The 18,575-nt window shown below is 39.5% G+C and overlaps 1 protein-coding gene and 1 pseudogene across 1 annotated transcript; both read left to right on the top strand.

The window, feature by feature from the left end:
* Positions 1–1,956: 1,956 nt before the first annotated feature.
* Positions 1,957–2,901, top strand: LOC133067433 (olfactory receptor 5M8-like; annotated as a pseudogene).
* Positions 2,902–17,135: 14,234 nt separating this feature from the next.
* Positions 17,136–18,077, top strand: LOC133056033 (olfactory receptor 5M8). The gene has a single exon (XM_061141121.1). It carries the CDS (start codon positions 17,139–17,141, stop codon positions 18,075–18,077), a length of 939 nt encoding a protein of 312 aa, XP_060997104.1. The 5' UTR covers positions 17,136–17,138.
* Positions 18,078–18,575: the final 498 nt, after the last annotated feature.

An 18,575-nucleotide genomic window follows, 5' to 3' on the forward strand; every position in this document is an offset into this window, starting at 1 on the left:
AGTTTCTGTGTACTAATGTCCATTTTTTCTTTTTTTTTTTCAAAAAATAATAAAGACAGCAGTCATCTTGGGTTGGGACCCACTCATATGAACTCCTGACACTTTAGTTTCCTCTTTAAAGGCACTATCTCCAAACTCAGATGTATTCTGAAGTACTGACAATAGAGATGTTGATATGTGGATTATAAAGGAACACAATTCAACCCATAAGACTGTGTAAGGTGGTAACACATTGTGACACAGAGTTATGATAATGGTGTGGAAGAAATTGCATTAAGCTAATAGTATGGCAAATATAATGTAGTATGAGCATCCATGGCAGACGTCAATACCATGGTGTGGATTTCCCGATGTAAGAAGAAAAATACTGAGACTGAAGGTTGGGTCCCATGGTAAATCTGCATTGGGCCCAGTTGTTATTTCTCCAGAGAACTCATGTATTGAGAATAATTATCTTAAAAAGTAATTATTTCACCCTCACATGTTTGTACAATCTCTTAGGAAAACAGTGTCAACCTACAAATGATATAAATTCTGCCTTTTCATTGCTCAGAAGAGCCATTGATATTCTTTCTGAAGACAGTTCTTCCCCCATTGGTAGGTAGATTTCTTTATTCTATGTGTATTTATAACCATCAAAAGCCTACTTATTTGTTCAATCATGTATGATACCAACATTAGACTTATGATTTATAAATAACTAGATGGAAAAAAAAAAAAATGCCAATGACCAGAAAAGTGCAGACTTTTAGTGAATATAGATGAAGTCTACATAGAGAAGCACACACTAATATTTTAGTTATTGTTAGTATGAGTTTTTTTTTTTTTTTCTTTTATTTCTTGCCAAAACAGAAGCCAGCTCTAGCTTCCTCGAGCAAAAAATAAATTGTTTTGGAAACACATGGCCTTGCAGATCAATATGTAGCCAGAATACCAGGTATAAAGGAAAAATCCAATGAGTCTGGAGATCAGTCAGCTCAGACTTCATAGAGTCAGTCTTCCATTGCAGGTTCAGTCTGGCCTTTAAGTCACACTGCAATCAATTTAATGCAAAAATAGTTTTCATTCAAGTGACCACCTTAAGTCACTAACTGACTCATGTAAGATATCTGCGGGCCAGCATTTGATTTCTGCATATTCCTCTTTGAACCAAGAATCTTGGCCCTCAGATTTCACAGTGAAACCAGAACTGAGACCAAGAAGGGAGAATTTTCATCACTGCCAGCTCCAAGCAGTGAAAAACTCTCTATAAAATATCCTAATGGGTTGGTAATGGCTGGAGAATTTAAAAGCTGGCCAACTGTCAGAATATAATTATGTATATATTTTTGAACAAAGTGAAGGAAAATTCCAGCTGTTCACCTAGAAAGTTCTTATTCTATTGAGTCTGAAAAAGTTGGAAAGCATAAAACTTGCCCAACTTAATTATTTTGTATTCTCCAGTAAGCAATTGCTTATGTGAAAATTATCCAAAAAGAACTAGGTCTTTTGGGAAAATATTGTCCTTTGATACCATACTCTTTTCTCTTTTTAAACTCTTTCTCACCTCTTTATTTAATTAGATATAAAGATAAACAAACTTGACTGTGATATTTGAGGATGGTTATGCACATAAAACATATTTTTCAAACAGAAAGACTAGGGCAGAGAAAGAGAAGGAGAAAGTGGATAAAGAAACAAGTGAGAGAAGCACAATTAGTAGGGAAGTAAAAAATAAGGAAATAAAAAATAATGGAGGGCCATGTCAAAAATGGAAGAGATTCTTTGAATACCACAAGATTTCAGTGCCAGACTGAGATTGTACTTAGAATGAGCAAGAGTTGAAATGGTGTAATAAAAAAGAAAGAGAAGGAAAATAAATTGGTGAGAAAGTCATTAGTGACATAGTAATATTAATTTTTCCACTTTATTGTAATCCAATATAAATGTAAGGTTCAATATCTCATGGATGAAATTATGAGAAGAAACTTCACCCCAGTGACTGAGTTCATTCTCCTTGGACTAACTAGTACCCAGGAATTGGAGATTTTCTTCTTTGCTCTGTTTTTCACCATTCATATGGTCACAGTGGCAGGAAATCTTGGCATGATTGTCCTCATCAGGGTCAATGCCCGCCTCCACACCCCCATGCACTTTTTCCTGAGCCATTTATCCTTTGTAGATCTGTGTTTCTCTTCCAATGTGACTCCAAAGATGTTGGGAATTTTCTTATCAGAGAGGAAAACCATTTCTTAGACAGCTTGTATGGTTCAGTGTTACTTTTTTGTTGCCTTGGTCCATGTAGAGATCTACACCCTGGCTGTCATGGCCTTTGATCAGTACATGGCCATTTGCAACCCCTTGCTTTATGGCAGCAAAATGTCTAAGAGTGTGTGCACATCCCTCATCACGGTGCCTTATGTATATGGAGTGCTCACTGGCCTGATGGAGACCATGTGGACCTACAACCTAGCCTTCTGTGGTTGCAATGAAATTAATCACTTCTACTGTGCTGACCCACCACTGATTAAGCTGGCTTGTTCCGACACCTATAACAAAGAATTGTCCATGTTTGTTGTGGCTGGTTTTAACTTCACTTGTTCTCTCTTCATCATCCTCATTTGTTACATCTACATTTTTCCTGCCACGTTGAGGATTCGTTCCACAGAAGGCAGGCGCAAAGCTTTCTCCACCTGTGGCTCCCATCTGACAGCTGTCACCATCTTCTACACAACTCTTCTCTTCATGTATCTTAGACCCCCTTCAGAAGAGTCCGTGCAGCAGGGGAAAATGGTGGCTGTGTGTTACACCACAGTGATCCCCATGTTGAACCCCGTGATCTACAGTCTGAGGAACAAGGATGTGAAAGAAGCTTTGATGAAAGAACTGTTCAGCAGGAAACTGCTTCCTATTAATAAATGAATTCAGTGCTAATGTTCTTAAGACTTTTTATTTTCTATAGACAATGACTTCCTCCTTCTGCTTAGTTCAGTAATTTGTCCAAATATATATCCACTTCTTGAAGAGATGGGGGAAATTTCCATGGAGAAAATCTTGCTAAAATATATTTGAGTATTCATGTCAATAGATAAGAATTTTGAATTCTCCAAGAAACCTTTGCTTGCCCAGACCCAAAAGTAAGAACTCATACATTGAGAAATCAATATCAGTGAAAAAGTTAATTTATATTTTGGAGAATAAAAATATTAATCATAGAATAGTATTTTCTTTTTGGAAGGAATTGGTCATTGTTTTAGACTGTCCCTTAATGGGGTGATTTACTATAAAATGTAGGTGATAACTTTCAAAATTTATTTCTGCTCAACACTACTAAATAAGCATGCCTTCCTTACCACTGGAAATGAACAGTTGAACTTTCAAAAAGGGGGAAATGCCCTCCTAATCTTGCTTGAGTTCTTTTGACTGGTCTATGATTAAGTTTACACAGATACATAAAGAGGAGGGAAAAAAAAAAAAAAAAAAACTCATATGTGCAGAGGTCTCACGCAAAGTGACAAAAGCAAATTGTTTATTTATCAGTTCCAGACAAAGATAATTATTTGTGAATATTTTACACAAAAAAGGGACTCCTGCTTGGGGTTGTGATCTAATGAAAGTCACAGTTGGTTTACGGTTTTTTAACTTGAATTCTCTAACTCTGGTGATAAAGATGATTTCTATCTTCTTGGTATTCAGAAGGTACCCTCACAGGTGAGATTCATTTTCCACCTTTCAGGAAAAGTGGAGGGCTAGAATGTGTTTTTAATTATTTTTCAACAAGTGTTTCTCAAGTAAATTTAATTCAAAATAATCAATAAGCCATTGCAGTTTATCTTGCTGTGACCTTTTCTGAACCTTCATGAACTCATTCAGTCAACAGTATGTCTCAAACCTTTACACTTATCCATCAGCTCAGCACTATACCCTGCTCCCATCAGCACTCTCTTTAGCCTGAAACACACAAGAGACATGGTCTTCAGAAAATCACACTTTTCTCCCATGATCTATATCTGGCTCCCCCCCACCCCTGCCTTGGGACTTTTGGGGGGAGGGGGGAACAAGATTAATTGGTCGAGTGTTACCTAAAAGTCTATGTAAAGAAATATACGTACATATGCATAGCTCCCTTGGACTTGAGGCGTCAAATTCTAATTTCTCCTACAGAAACCCCCGATAAAGAAGTGCCAATCCACTCCAGTATTTTTGCCTGGAGAATTTCATGGACAGAGGACCCTGGTGAGCTACACTCCATGGATCGCAAAGAAGTGGGACATGGCTGAGGAACTAACTCACACACACAAAGAGATAAGATGTGACTTGATAATCAGTCCGGTTTAGTCACTCAGTCGTGTCTGACTTTTTGCGACCCCATAGTCTGCAGCACGCCATGCTTCCCTGTCCATCATCAACTCCCAGAGATTGCTCAGACTCATATGTATCAAGTCGGTGACGCCATCCAATCATCTCATCCTCTGTTGCCCCCTTCTCCTCCCACATTCAATCTTTCCCAGCATCAGGGTTTTTTCAGATGAATCAGCTCTTTGCATCAGGTGGCCAAAGTATTGGAGTTTCATTTTCAGCATGTCCTTCCAATGACTTTTCAGGACTGATCTCCTTTAGGATGGACTGGTTGGATCTTCTTGCAGTCTAAGGGACTCTCAGGAGTCTTCCGCAACACCACAGTTCAAAAGCATCAATTCCTTGGCATTCAGTTTTCTTGATAATACACGTGTCTAAAACTATTAGATCAACCCATGTTGCAAAAATCATATCTATAATAATATAATATAATAGCATAATTTATTATATATAACAATAATAATAATACTTCACATTTGAATGGTAGTGGTGGTGGTGGTTTAGTCGCTAAGTCGTGTCCAACCCTTGCGACCCCGTGGACTGTAGCCCACCGGGCTCCTCTGTCCATGGGATTTTTCAGGCAAGAATACTGGAGTGGGTTGCCATTTCCTTCTCCAGGGGATCTTCCTGACCCAGGAATCGAACCCAGGAATTGAACCCAGGTCTTCTGCATTGCAGGCAGATTCTTTACCTACTGAGCTACGAGGGAAGCAAACCACACAGTCCTTTACCTTATCTCACTTTGTTTCACAGAATATTAAGAGCAGAAAATTCTTATTTTCAATGGAAACCCCATGGAAATGAAATTATTTTTCCTGTTTAGAGGCAAAGATACTGCAATTCAAATCTCACAGTGATGAGAGATAGTCAAATCGAGCACTACCTCTTCCAAGAATGTAGACTTGTGTTTTATACATGTTGAGGCCAACGGGTTGCCTTAAGGTAACCTAGACTTTAAATATAATCATCTGATGGAATATAAGAGGCCAGTTATAAGGTTCACACAAAGCAAGAAGCTAGAATAGACATTAAATTGAGGAAATTAAGATTGCTGCAGGACTATAACCTCTACAGAGATAGAGAGTCAACAGTAACAACGGCAACAACAAAATCAGGGTAATTTACTTAGGCTTTGACTGATGGGCAAACTGAAGATAATCTATTATGGAAACCCCCCCCAAAAAAAATGTCAATTCATTTTTCATTTTGGGTTGAGATTTAAAATGCCTTCATGAACTGTCAAATTCATTTGAAATGGATTTAAGGTGTTCCTGGTTTAGAATAAGCTTTGTGGGACTGAAGAAACATAAATATCGAACAGAGAAAAGAATTATCAACCATTCAAATATGAAGGAACTTCCGTAGATAAAGTCCTTGTTCATGTGAATTTCCAGGAAAATAGAAAAAAAAAAAAAAAAAAAAGGAAGGTTACTCAACTTCAGATATTGAATTTACATTATACAAGTTATTAAAAAACACATTTAATATTTGAAAGAAATAAAGGTTAACATTAAAGCCATGGGACTATAAAGATTAAAAGGGACAACTAGAACTTGTGAAGAGACTTCTTAACTACAACTGAGAACAGGGTAAGCAAGGGTTTTCCTGGTGACTCAGAAGGCGAAGCATCTGCCTACAATGCAGGAGACCCAGCTTCAGTCCCTGGGTTGGGAAGATCCCCTGGAGAAGGAATGTTAACCCACTCCCGTATCCTTGCCTGGAGAGTTCCACAGACAGAAGAGCCTGGCGAGCTACAGTCCATAGGGTCACAAAGAGTCAGATACGACTGAGAGGTTAACATTTAGCACAAGGAAAACAAAATCCATGAATGAGAACAAACCTGTGACTGCTTGTGGCTGCTGCTGCTGCAAGACCCTTCAGTCGTGTCCGACTCCGTGCGACCCTGTAGACGGCAGCCCACCCAGGCCTTCTGTGCACAGGATTCTCCAGGCAAGAACACTGGAGTGGGTTGCCATTTCCTTCTCCAAACTTGTGGCTAAATATACATAAATACAGACCATACGGAACAACAGTATAAATGTGGCTAGCTCAGAGACAGAATTGATTTACTGAAAATAATAACAAATTATAGAGACAGAGGAAGAGATGATAACTAAACGGTTTTTATTATGCATTTTTAAAGCAGAACAAACATTGCAAGTCTTCAGAGTTTACTAAGCTTAGTGTGGGCGTTAGAATAACAAACGATACTAGTGAAAGACCAAGCATAGCATAGTTTGCAAAAGCATCAGAAGGTGTATTAATAGACAATCCGCATATAGTGTCGCTTATATGCCAAAGAATCATCAGCATATATTTTACAGATATTTTCCCCAGATATTCATAGATATTATGTCAATATTCATTGGAACAACTGAGACAGGTGATGTTATTGTCTCAGATTTGTACTTGGGAAAACCTGAAACAACCATCTATTAAATGACTTGCCACAGGTTACAGGTATTAAGTGGCAGAGCTGGAAATATTAATGTGATTTAAGTCTAGTTCATTATAGAATGTTAGAATATTACCCAAATAATTCATGGAAGTGAATGAAAAAAAGCAAGTCATGAACAGGTTCTCACCAAAGATATATTCAAGAAACCAAGTAACATGTCATTTCATTTCAGTTTATTTGCTCAGTTGTGTCTGACTTTTTGGACCCCATGGACTGCAGCACGCCAAGCTTCCCTGTCCATCAACAATTCCTGGAGCTTACTCAAACTCATGTCCATCAAGTTGGTGATGTCATCCAACCATTTCATCCTCTGTTTTCCTCTTCTCCGCCTGGCTTCACTCTTTTCCAGCATCAGGGTCTTTTAAAATGAGTCTGTTCTTTGCGTCAGGTGGCCAAAGTATTGGAGTTTCATCTTCAGCATCAGGTATTCCAATGAATACTCAGGACTGATTTCCTTTAGGATGGACTGGTTGGATCTCCTTGCAGTCCAAGGGACCCTCAAGAGTCGTCTCCAACACCACAGTTCAAAAGCATCAGTTCTTTGACAAGTAACATGGCACATATCCTCAAATTCAATGGTGATTAGTTCAGTTCAGTTCAGTTCAGTTCAATCGCTCAGTCGTGTCCGACTCTTTGCAACCCCATGAACCGCAACACATCAAGCCTCCCTGTCCATCACAAACTCATGAAGTTTACTCAAACTCATGCCCATTGAGTAGGGGATGCCATCCAGCCATCTCATCCTCTGTTTTCCCCTTCTCCTCCTGCCCCCAATCCCTCCAAGCATCAGGGTCTTTTCCAATGAGTCAACTCTTCGCATCAGGTGGCCAAAGTATTGAGTTTCAGCTTCAGCATCAGTCCTTCCAATGGACACCCAGGACTTATCTCCTTCAGGATGGACTGGTTCGATCCACTTGCAGTCCAAGGGACTCTCAAGAGTCTTCTCCAACACCACAGTTCAAAAGCATCAATTTTTCAGTGCTCAGCTTTCTTCACAGTCCAACTCTGACATCCATACATGACCACTGGAAAAAACATAGCTTTGACCAGATGGACCTCTGTTGGCAAAGTAATGTCTCTGCTTTTTAATATGCTATCTAGGTTGGTCATAACTTTCCTTCCAAGGAGTAAGTGTCTTTTAATTTCATGGCTGCGATCACCATCTGCAGTGATTTTGGAACACAAAAAAATAAAGTCTGACACTGTTTCCACTGTCTCCCCATCTATTTCCCATGAGGTGATGGGACCAGATGCCATGATCTTAGTTTTCTGAATGTTGAGCTTTAAGCCAGCTTTTTCACTCTCCTCTTTCACTTTCATCAAGAGGCTTTTTAGCTCCTCTTCACCTTCTGCCATAAGGGTGGTGTCATCTGCATATCTGAGGTTATTGATATTTCTCCCGGCAATCTTGATTCCAGCTTGTGCTTCTTCCAGCCCAGCGCTTCTCATGATGTACTCTGCATATAAGTTAAATAAGCAGGGTGACAATATACAGCCTTGATGTACTCCTTTTCCTATTTGGAACCAGTGTGTTGTTCCATGTCCAGCTCTAACTGTTGCTTCCTGACCTGCATACAGGTTTCTCAAGAGGCAGGTCAGGTGGTCTGGTATTCCCATCTCTTTCAGAATTTTCCACAGTTTATTGTGATCCACACAGTCGAAGGCTTTGGCATAGTCAATAAAGCAGAAATGGATGTTTTTCTGGAACTCTCTTGCTTCTTCAATGATCCGGAGGATATTGGCAATTTGATCTCTGGTTCCTCTGCCTTTTATAAAACCAGCTTGAACATCTGGAAGTTCGGTTCATGTATTGCTGAAGCCTGGCTTGGAGAATTTTGAGCATTACTTTACTAGTGTGTGAGATGAGTGCAATTGTGCTGTAGTTTGAGCATTCTTTGGGATTGCCTTTCTTTGGGATTGGAATGAAAACGGACCTTTTCCAGTCCTGTGGCCACTGCTGAGTCTTCCAAATTTGCTGGCATATGGAGTGCAGCATTTTCACAACATCATTTTTCAGGATTAGAAATAGCTCAACTGGCATTCCATCACATCCACTAGCTTTGTTCATAGTGATGCTTTCTAAGGCCCACTTGACTTCACATTCCAAGATGTCTGGCTCTAGGTGAGTGATCACACCATTGTGATTATCTGGGTTATGAAGATCTTTTTTGTAAAGTTCTTCTGTGTATTTTTGCCACCTCTTCTTAATATCTTCTGCTTCTTTTAGGTTCATACCATTTCTGTCCTTCATAGAGCCCATTTTTGCATGAAATGTTCCCTTGGTATCTCTAATTTTCTTGAAGAGACCTCTAGTCTTTCCCATTCTGTTGTTTTCCTCTATTTCTTTGCATTGATCGCTGAGGAAGGCTTTCTTATCTCTCCTTGCTATTCTTTGGAACTCTGCATTCAAATCAGAATATCTTTCCTTTTCTCCTTTGTTTTTCTCTTCTCTTCTTTTCACAGCTATTTGTAAGGCCTCCTCAGACAACCATTGTGCTTTTTTGCATTTCTTTTCCATGGGGATGGTCTTGATCCCTGTCTCCTGTACAATGTCATGAACCTCTGTCTATAGTTCATCAGGCACTCTGTGTGTCAGATATGGTCCCTTAAATCTATTTCTCACTTCCACTGTATAGTCATAAGGGATTTGATTTAGGTCATACCTGAATGGTCTAATGGTTAACCTTACTCTCTTCAGTTTAAGTCTGAATTTGGCAATAAGGAGTTTATGATCTGAGCCACAGTCAGTCCAGGTCTTGTTTTTGCTGACTGTATAGAGCTTCTCCATCTTTGGCTGCAAAGAATATAATCAATCTGATTTTGGTGTTGGCCATCTGGTGATGTCCATGGGTAGAGTCTTATCTTGTGTTGCTGGAAGAGGGTGTTTGCTATGACCAGTGCGTTCTCTTGGCAAAACTCTGTTAGCCTTTGCCCTGCTTCATTCCGTACTCCAAGGCCAAATTTGCCTCTTACTCCAGGTGTTTCTTGACTTCCTACTTTTGCATTCCAGTCCCCCTATAATGAAAAGGACATCTTTTTTGGGTGTCAGTTCTAAAAGGTCTTGTAGGTCTTCATAGAACTGTTCAACCTCAGCTTCTTCAGCATTACTGGTTGGGGCATAGGCTTGGATTACTGTGATAATAAATGGTTTGCCTTGGAAACGAACAGAGATCATTCTCTCGTTTTTGAGGCTGCATCCAAGTACTGCATTTCGGACTCTTTTCTTGACTATGATGGCTACTCCATTTCTTCTAAGGTATTCCTGCCCACAGTAGTAGATATAATGGTCATCTGAGTTAAATTCACCCATTCCAGTCCATTTTAGTTTGCTGATTCCTAGCATGTCGACATTCACTCTTGCCATCTCCTGTTTGACCACTTCCAATTTGCCTGATTCATGGACCTAACTTTCCAGGTTCCTATGCAATATTGCTTTTTACAGCATCAGACCTTGCTTCTATCACCAGTCCCATCCACAACTGGGCATTGTTTTTGCCTTGGTTCCATCTTTTCATTCTTTCTGGAGTTATTTCTCCACTGATCTCCAGTAGCATATTGGGCACCTACCGACCTGGGGAGTCTCTCTTTCAGTATCCTATCATTTTGCCTTCTCATATGGTTCATGGGATTCTTAAGGCAAGAATACCGAAGTGGTTTGCCATTCCCTTCTCAGGTGGACCACATTCTGTCAGACCTCTCCAACATGACCCGACTGTCTTGGGTGGCCCCTCACGGCATGGCTTAGTTTCATTGAGTTAGACAAGACTGTGGTCCTGTGATAAAGTTGGCTAGTTTTCTGTGACTATGGTTTTAGTGTGTCTGCCCTCTGATGCCCTCTCACAACACCTACTGTCTTACTTGAGTTTCTCTTACCTTCGACGTGGGGTATCTCATTTAGGGAAAGGCAAATTAAAACTATAACTATAACATATTTGTAAGTAAGTAAGTGTTAGTTGCTCAGTCTTGCCTGACTCTTTGTGACCCCACGGACTGCAGTCCACCAGTCTCCTCTGCCCATGAGATTTTCCAGGCAAGGATACTGGAGTGGGTTGCCATTTCCTTCTCCAGGGGATCTTACCAACCCAAGGATTGAACCCGGGTCTCCTGTACTGCAGGCCAATTCTTTACTGACTGAGCTACACACAAACCTATCATACAAAATTTTTTTAAAACACCTTGTAATGTTAATATTGGTGAGACCATGAAACAAAACTACTTATATACAGTTAATGGGTATGTAATTCATATAACCAGTTTGTGAAACTATTTGACAGTATCAGTTTAAGCACAATATATACCTAATCTGTAAACCAGCAATCTTATCCAAAATTCTAACAAACAGAAGTGCATGGATATATTCGTACAGAGACAGGAGCAAGAATTTATTTTGTAATAGCCATATCAGGAAGCACTCAAGACATTTCTCAAAAATAGGCAGAATACATAAATCTAGGTACAGTCATGTAATGGATAGTATGTTGCTGTTGTTCAGTTACTCAGTAGTGTCTGATTCTTTGTGACCCCATGGACTGCACCACGTCAGGCTTCCCTGTCCTTCACTATCTCCTGGAGTTTGCTCAAATTCATGTCCGTTGAGTAGGAGATGGGTGGTCAAAGTATTGGAGCTTCAGCTTTAGCAACAGTCCTTTCAGTGAATATTCAGGGTTGATTTCTCCTAGGATTGATTGGTTTGATGGCCTTGCAGTTCAAAAGACTCAGCACCACAGTTTGAAAGCATCAGTTCTTTGGTGCTCAGCCTTCTTTATGGTCCAATTCTCACATCCATACATTACTACTACAAAAACAAAACAAACAAAAAGAAAAAAAAAAAACAACAAAAAACAACAATGCCGCTTTAACTATACAGACCTCTGTCAGAAAAGTGATGTCTCTGTTTTTTAATATGCTAGCTAGATTTGTCATAGCTTTCCTTCCAAGGAGCAAGTCTCTTTTAATTTCATGACTGTGGTCACCATCCATGGTGATTTTGAAGCCCAAGAAAATAAAATATCACTCCTTCCACTTTTTCCCCTTCTATTTGCCATGAAGTGATGGGACTTCCCATGTAGAACTAGTGGTAAAGTACCTGCCTGCCAATGCAGGAGACATAAAAGATATAAAAGATGCTGGTTCAATCCCCAGGTCTAGAAGAACTCTTGGAGGAGGGCATGGCAACCCACTCCAGTATTCTTGCCAGGAGAATCGCCATAGACAGAGAAGCCTGACATGCTACAGTCCACGTGGTCACAAGGAGTAGGACATGACTGAAGTGACTGAGCATGCATGAACAATGGGACCGATGTCATGATCTTAGTGTTTTGAATATTGAGTTTTAAGCTAGCTTTTTCACTCTCTTCTTTCACCCTAATCAAGAGGCTCTTTAGCTCCTCTTCACTTTCTGCCATAAGAGACGCATCATCTGCATATTTGAGGTTGTTAATATGTCTCCTAGCAATCTTGATTCCAGCTTGTGATTCATCCAGCTCAGCATTTCTTATGATGTATTCTGCATATAAGTTAAATAAACAGGCTGACAATATACAGCCTTGACACACTCATTTCCCAATTTTGAACCAGTCTGTTATTCCATTTCCAGATTTAACTGTTGCTTCCTGACAGACATATAGGTTTCTCAGAAAACAGGTAAGGTGGTCTGGTACTCCCATTTCTTTAAGATTTGCTGCAGTTTGCTGTGATCCTCACAGTCAAAGGTTTTAGTGTAGTCAGTGAAGCAGAAGTAGATGTTTTTTTGGAACACCTTTGCTTTTTCCATGATTCAATGAATGTTGTCAATTTGATCTCTACACTTACAGCAGTAATACAAGAACCATTGCTATTTAGATGCAGGGGCTTTAGGGAAGTGATTAGGTCACCGAGGCTTGGCTTTGCCCTAATGAACTGGATTAGTGCCTGCTCATGGTTAGTCATGTCCGACTCTGTGACCCCACGGACTGTAACCCACCAGGCTCCTCTGTCCATGTGGTTCTCCAGGCAAGAATACTGGAGTGGGTTGTCATTTCCTCATCCAGGGGACATTCACTATCCAAGGATCAAGCTCAGGTCTCCTGCATTGCAGGAAGATTCTTTATTTTCTGAGCCACTAGGGAAGCCTATGAACTGGATTAGTGCCCTCATAAAAGAGCCCAGGGTACTCTCTTGCCCCATGTAACGTACAACAAAAAGACCTATATGATGCATAACAAAAGATAGCCATTACGAGCCAGAAAGAATGCTTTCATCAGAACCCAATCCAATTTTAGACTTCCAGCTTTCAGAACAGTGATAAATAAATGTCAGGTGTTTATAAATCATTTGTTTATGTTATAATTACTATAACAGTCCAAACAAGCTAAAACAATAATCAACATAATGTTCAGATATCAACAGAATTTTCACCAAAAGGCTATACATGAAAGAATATGTTCTGTTTGATTCCACTTATGTAAAATTCAGAAAAAGACACAAACTATGTAGAGTGCTAAAAATAAAGATTCATCTAACTTGAGGGATACTGACACAGGAGATGAGAAGTTTGTCTGATGTAGTGTTGGTCTTCTACTTGGTTTAGAGGTTTGGTCATAAAGGCATTTTTGCTTTGTAAAAATTCAATAAGCTGTAAACTTATATTTTGTGCACATTTTGAATGTGAACTATAAGGGTTTGAAATATATTAAACATGCTACTACTCTTCAAAGAAGTAAAGCTTCCTTTGAATATGAAAGCAGTCTCTTTGTCTACAGAAGGAAGAACGCAGTTTGCGAGGGCTGCTCTAACTAAGTACCACGGACTGGGTGGTTTAAACAAAAGAAACTGCTTTCCTTCCAGTCTGGAGGATGGTAATTCAAGATTGAAGTGTTAGTGGGGTCGGTTTCATTCTGAAACGTCTGTCTGGCTTATAGACACCCACCATCTCCTGTGTCTGTCACAGTCTTTCCTGTGTGTATTTTTGTGTCCTAATCTCCTTTCTTAAAAAAGACACCAGTCATCTTGGGTTAGGATGCACTCATCTGAACCCATCACGACTTAATTTCCTCTTTGAAAACTATATCTACAAATTCAATCACATTCAGAAGTACTGGGAGTCAAGATTTCGATAGATATTAAATAAATTATTCAACCCATAACCCAAAGTGAGATGGTAATAAGTTGTGGCACAAAGTTATGATAACTGTGTGGAAAAAATTGTGCTAAACTGGATTAAGCAAATATTACAGGTAACAGAATATGGCATGAGTATCGATGGCAGACATCAATATTATGATGTGGACTTCCCAATGAATGAAGAAAAATATTGACACTGAATCTAAAAAACCAAAGAAAACACTAGAAAATAGTTGGGTCCCATGGCAAATCTGCATTGCACCGAGTTGTTATTTCTCCAGAGAACTCATTTAGGGAAAAACATTATCTAACAAAGTAATTACTTAATGCTCACCTATATGTGTAATCTCTTAGGGATATGTTATCAATCTACAAATAATATAAGTTCAGCCTGCATTATTGAGCAGAAGAGCCATGACATTGATATTCTTTCTAAAGATGGCTCTTCCTCCATAGGTATGTAGACTTCTGTATTATACCTTTATTTATAACCATCAAAACTCTACTTTCTTATATGGACAATCATGTGCATTACCAAAACTAGAAAACTAGACTTAATGATTCATAAAAGACAAGATGGAAAAAGGAAATGCCAATGACTAGAAAAGTGTGGATATTTACTATTTTAGGTACTGTTACTTATAAAGTGCTTTAAGTCATTTAGGTGGATGATAAGGAAATTGAAATATATTGAATGCCATTTTCTACGATTCTTTATTTAATGACTAATAGCTACCATTTATTGAGGACTAGCCAATCCATGGAGGTACAGTGTCAGAAATGACTGAGTATGCACACATACACAGACATATATGGATAACAATATTTTCCAAATTGCATACTTTATATTGTATAATCCTCAAAATAACCCTACCCATATAACTAATCCATTTTGAGGGAAAAAAAAAAAAAAAAAAAGATGAAGCCTAGAAATATTAAGAAACAGTGTCCTGAGTGCTTGGATCAAAATTGCTAAAGCCAGGATGGGAATTCATCAGGTTGACTCCACAGCCCGTGTTTTTACCAGTCATTTCTATGGCACGTACATTATTTCCTTCTGTGCTAAACCTGAGAACTATAATACTGGATGTTTTTCTGATGGACAAAATAGTAACGGTTGGTTTGAAAGTTAAATGAGGTATTATTTAGATCAGAACTTGGCCTATAAGATATCTTGATCTCAGTGCTTTATAAATATTCATTTGTTTAATCCTCAACCCCACCCTACAGCATCCTGTTCCTCATTAGATATGGATTTAAAACATGGGCTCCTGTGATTAAATGGAAGTAGATCCAAATATACTTTGATTTTGAGAAATAGAATACCATGTGCCCTATCAGTAAACCAAGGATGTCACTGTCACTGGTGGTTTGCAGTCCTACAAAGGTGAGCCTGTGAGCCCTGAGGAAGCCAGGAAGGAAACAAAGACTATCTGACATCTGGCAGCCGTCAGAGGGCTTGCCGGGTAGATCAAACTGGAAAGAATCTGCCCGAAATGTGGGAGACCTGGGTTTGATCCCTGGACTTGGAAGATCCCTGGAGAAGGGCATGGAAACCCCCTCCAGTATTCTTGCCTGGAGAATTCCTTGGACAGAGGAGCCTGGCGAGCTACAGTCCATGGGGTCGCAAAGAGCTGGACGTGACCGAGTGACTGACACTATAAGTCTAGCAGCCGTCAGACTGCCGCCGCCACAGATGGTGATCCCTGAGGACACTCAGGGTTTGAAAACCCATGATACTGGCCCCAAATAGCTGAGAAGGATGTCAAAGGAATGGTTTCAGTGAGCCCAGATTCTTGCACATCCCCATACAAAGAAAAGTGATAAATTCTGAAACTTTTCTTAACTGTAAGCTCTTATTCCTACTACCTGCCCTTCATTGCAAAACATTCTATCTACCCTAGATCACCCACTATCCTCCTCTGAGCAATTTTCTCAAGGTAACTTGGGAGGCTTGGAATCCTAAATATTTCCGCCCAATAAAACATAAATCTCAACTTTTAGGTTGTGCATATATAGATTCAAAGATTCGCTTTCTGTATCATGTTCTTAGTGAATATAGATGAACTCTACATAGAAAAGCAAACACTCATCTTTTAGCCGTTATTATTAATATGAGCTTTTGTTATTTTATTTCTTACAACAACGGAAGTCACCTGTAGGTATCTTAAGCACAAGCAAACTGTTCTGGAAACACATGTCATATTCCAAGTCAATGTGCAGCCACAATACCAGGCTTAGAGAGCAACCCAGGCAGTCTGGAGGCTAAGCAGTTCAGACTTCATAGAGTCAGTCTTCTTTTGCTGAATCAATCTGATTATTAATGTTCACTGCAGTCAATGAAATGTAAAAACCTTTTGTGCGCCTTGCACCACTAATTTACTCAGTAAGATATATAGGAGCAAGCATCTGATTTCAGCCTATTCCTCTATGAATCAGGACTCTTGGCCCTCAGATGTCACAGTGCAGAAGTGAGAGACCAGGAGGATGGGATTTCCGTCACTGCCGACTCCATGCAGTGGGAAATTCTCTGCAAAAGAATCCTAGCAGGGATCTACTGGTAGGAGAATCTAAAAGCTGTCCAACAGCCAAAATGCAATTATGGGTATATTTTTGAAAAAGTGAAGACAAAAGTTCCAGTTCGTCACCTAGAAAGTCCCTATGCTATTGAGTCTGAAAAGGTTGGAAAGCATCGAACTTGTTCAATTTAATTATTTTGGATTCTCCAGTAAGGAACTGGTTAGGTAAACTTATCTAAAATGTATAAGGTCATTTGGGAAAATATTTCCTTTGATACCCCATCTTTTTTTTTTCCTTTTAAACTCTCATATCTTTATATAATTGGAGATAAGAATGAGTAAATCTGAGGGTGATATCTGGGATTAAATATGCACACGAAGTATGTTTTGCAAATAAAAGGCCAGGTCCAAGAAAGACAAGGAGAAATTGGAGAAAGAAAACAGTGAATAAATCCTAATTAGATAGGAAATGAAAAATAAGGAAATAAAAAGTAGAGGGCTATGTCAAAAAAGAAAGAGCTGCCTTGAATACCACTAGATTCCAGTCCCAGGCTGAGATTATGTTTACTTAGAATGAACACCAGTTGAAACAGAGTGAAAAAAAAATTGCTAAGAAGGAAAAGAAATTAATAAGAAAGTCATGAGTGACATAGTAATGTTTATTTTTCATTTTCCTGTTATCCAATATAAATACACAGATCTCTCATCTCATGGAGCAAATCATGAGAAGAAACATCACTTCAGTGACTGAGTTCATTCTCCTTGGACTGACCAATTGCCTGGAATTGCAGATTCTCTTCTTTGTGCTGTTTTTGGCCATTTACATAGCCACGGTGGCAGGGAATTTGGGCATGATTGTCCTCATCCAGATTAATGCCCGGCTCCACACCCCCATGTACTTTTTCCTGAGCCATTTATCCTTTGTAGATCTGTGCTTCTCGTCCAATGTGACTCCCAACATGCTAGCAATTTTCTTATCAGAGAAGAAAACCATTACTTATTCTGCTTGTCTGGTGCAGTGTTATTTGTTTATTGCCTTGGTCCATGTGGAGATCTATATCCTGGCTGTCATGGCCTTTGATCGGTACATGGCCATCTGCAATCCCCTGCTTTACAGCAGCAGAATGTCCAAGAGTGTGTGCGCATCCCTCATCACGGTACCTTATGCATATGGAGCGCTCACTGGGCTGATGGAGACCATGTGGACCTACAACCTAGCCTTCTGCGGCCCTAATGAAATTAATCACTTCTACTGTGCTGACCCACCACTGATTAAGCTGGCTTGTTCTGATACCTACAACAAAGAACTGTCCATGTTTGTTGTGGCTGGATGTAACCTTTCCTTTTCTCTTCTCATCATGCTGATTTCTTACCTTTATATTTTTCCTGCTATCTTAAGGATTCGTTCCACAGAAGGCAGGCGCAAAGCTTTCTCTACCTGTGGCTCCCATCTGACAGCTGTCACCATCTTCTACACAACTCTTTTCTTCATGTATCTTAGACCCCCTTCAGAGGAGTCCGTGCAGCAGGGGAAAATGGTGGCTGTGTGTTACACCACAGTGATCCCCATGTTGAACCCCGTGATCTACAGTCTGAGGAACAAGGATGTGAAAGAAGCTTTGATGAAAGAACTGCTCAGCAGGAAACTGCTTTCCAGGTAAACAGAGTGCTAATTTTATTATTTTTATTTTCTTTATCCAATGACTTTTCTTAGTCCAGTAATAATTTGTCCAAATGTATATCTTTTTCTTGGGGGACATTTCCATGGAGAAAGTTGGACTAAAAAGAAATCTGAGGACCCATGTCATTGGACAGGGATTTTGAATCCTTCAACAAAGCTTTGCTTACCCCGATCCAAATGTAAAGACCTTTTTGTGGTTAGTTGCTAAGTTGTGTCCGGCTCTGCAACCCCAAAGAGAGCAACCTGCCAGGCTCCTCTGCCCATTGAATTTTCCAGGCAAGGATACTGGAGTAGGTTGCCATTTCTTTCTGCCAAAGACCTGTATAGAGAAGGATAAATTTCAGTGGAAAATCCAGTTTACACCTTGGAGAATAAAACCATTAACACTTCCTTTTTTGGAAGAAATGAGTCACATAGCTTTAGACTGTCTCTTATTGGGGAAAAATTGCTTTATTTTTTTTTCTTCCTCTTTTATTGA

This window comes from Dama dama, chromosome 1 (genome assembly GCF_033118175.1).
Source record: "Dama dama isolate Ldn47 chromosome 1, ASM3311817v1, whole genome shotgun sequence".
In the NCBI taxonomy this organism is placed as follows: Eukaryota; Metazoa; Chordata; class Mammalia; order Artiodactyla; family Cervidae; genus Dama; species Dama dama.

What these genes read in the sequence shown, in the direction of transcription:
- LOC133056033 (XM_061141121.1), top strand. Translation starts at nt 17,139, where the DNA reads ATGAGAAGAAACATCACTTCAGTGACTGAGTTCATTCTCCTTGGACTG.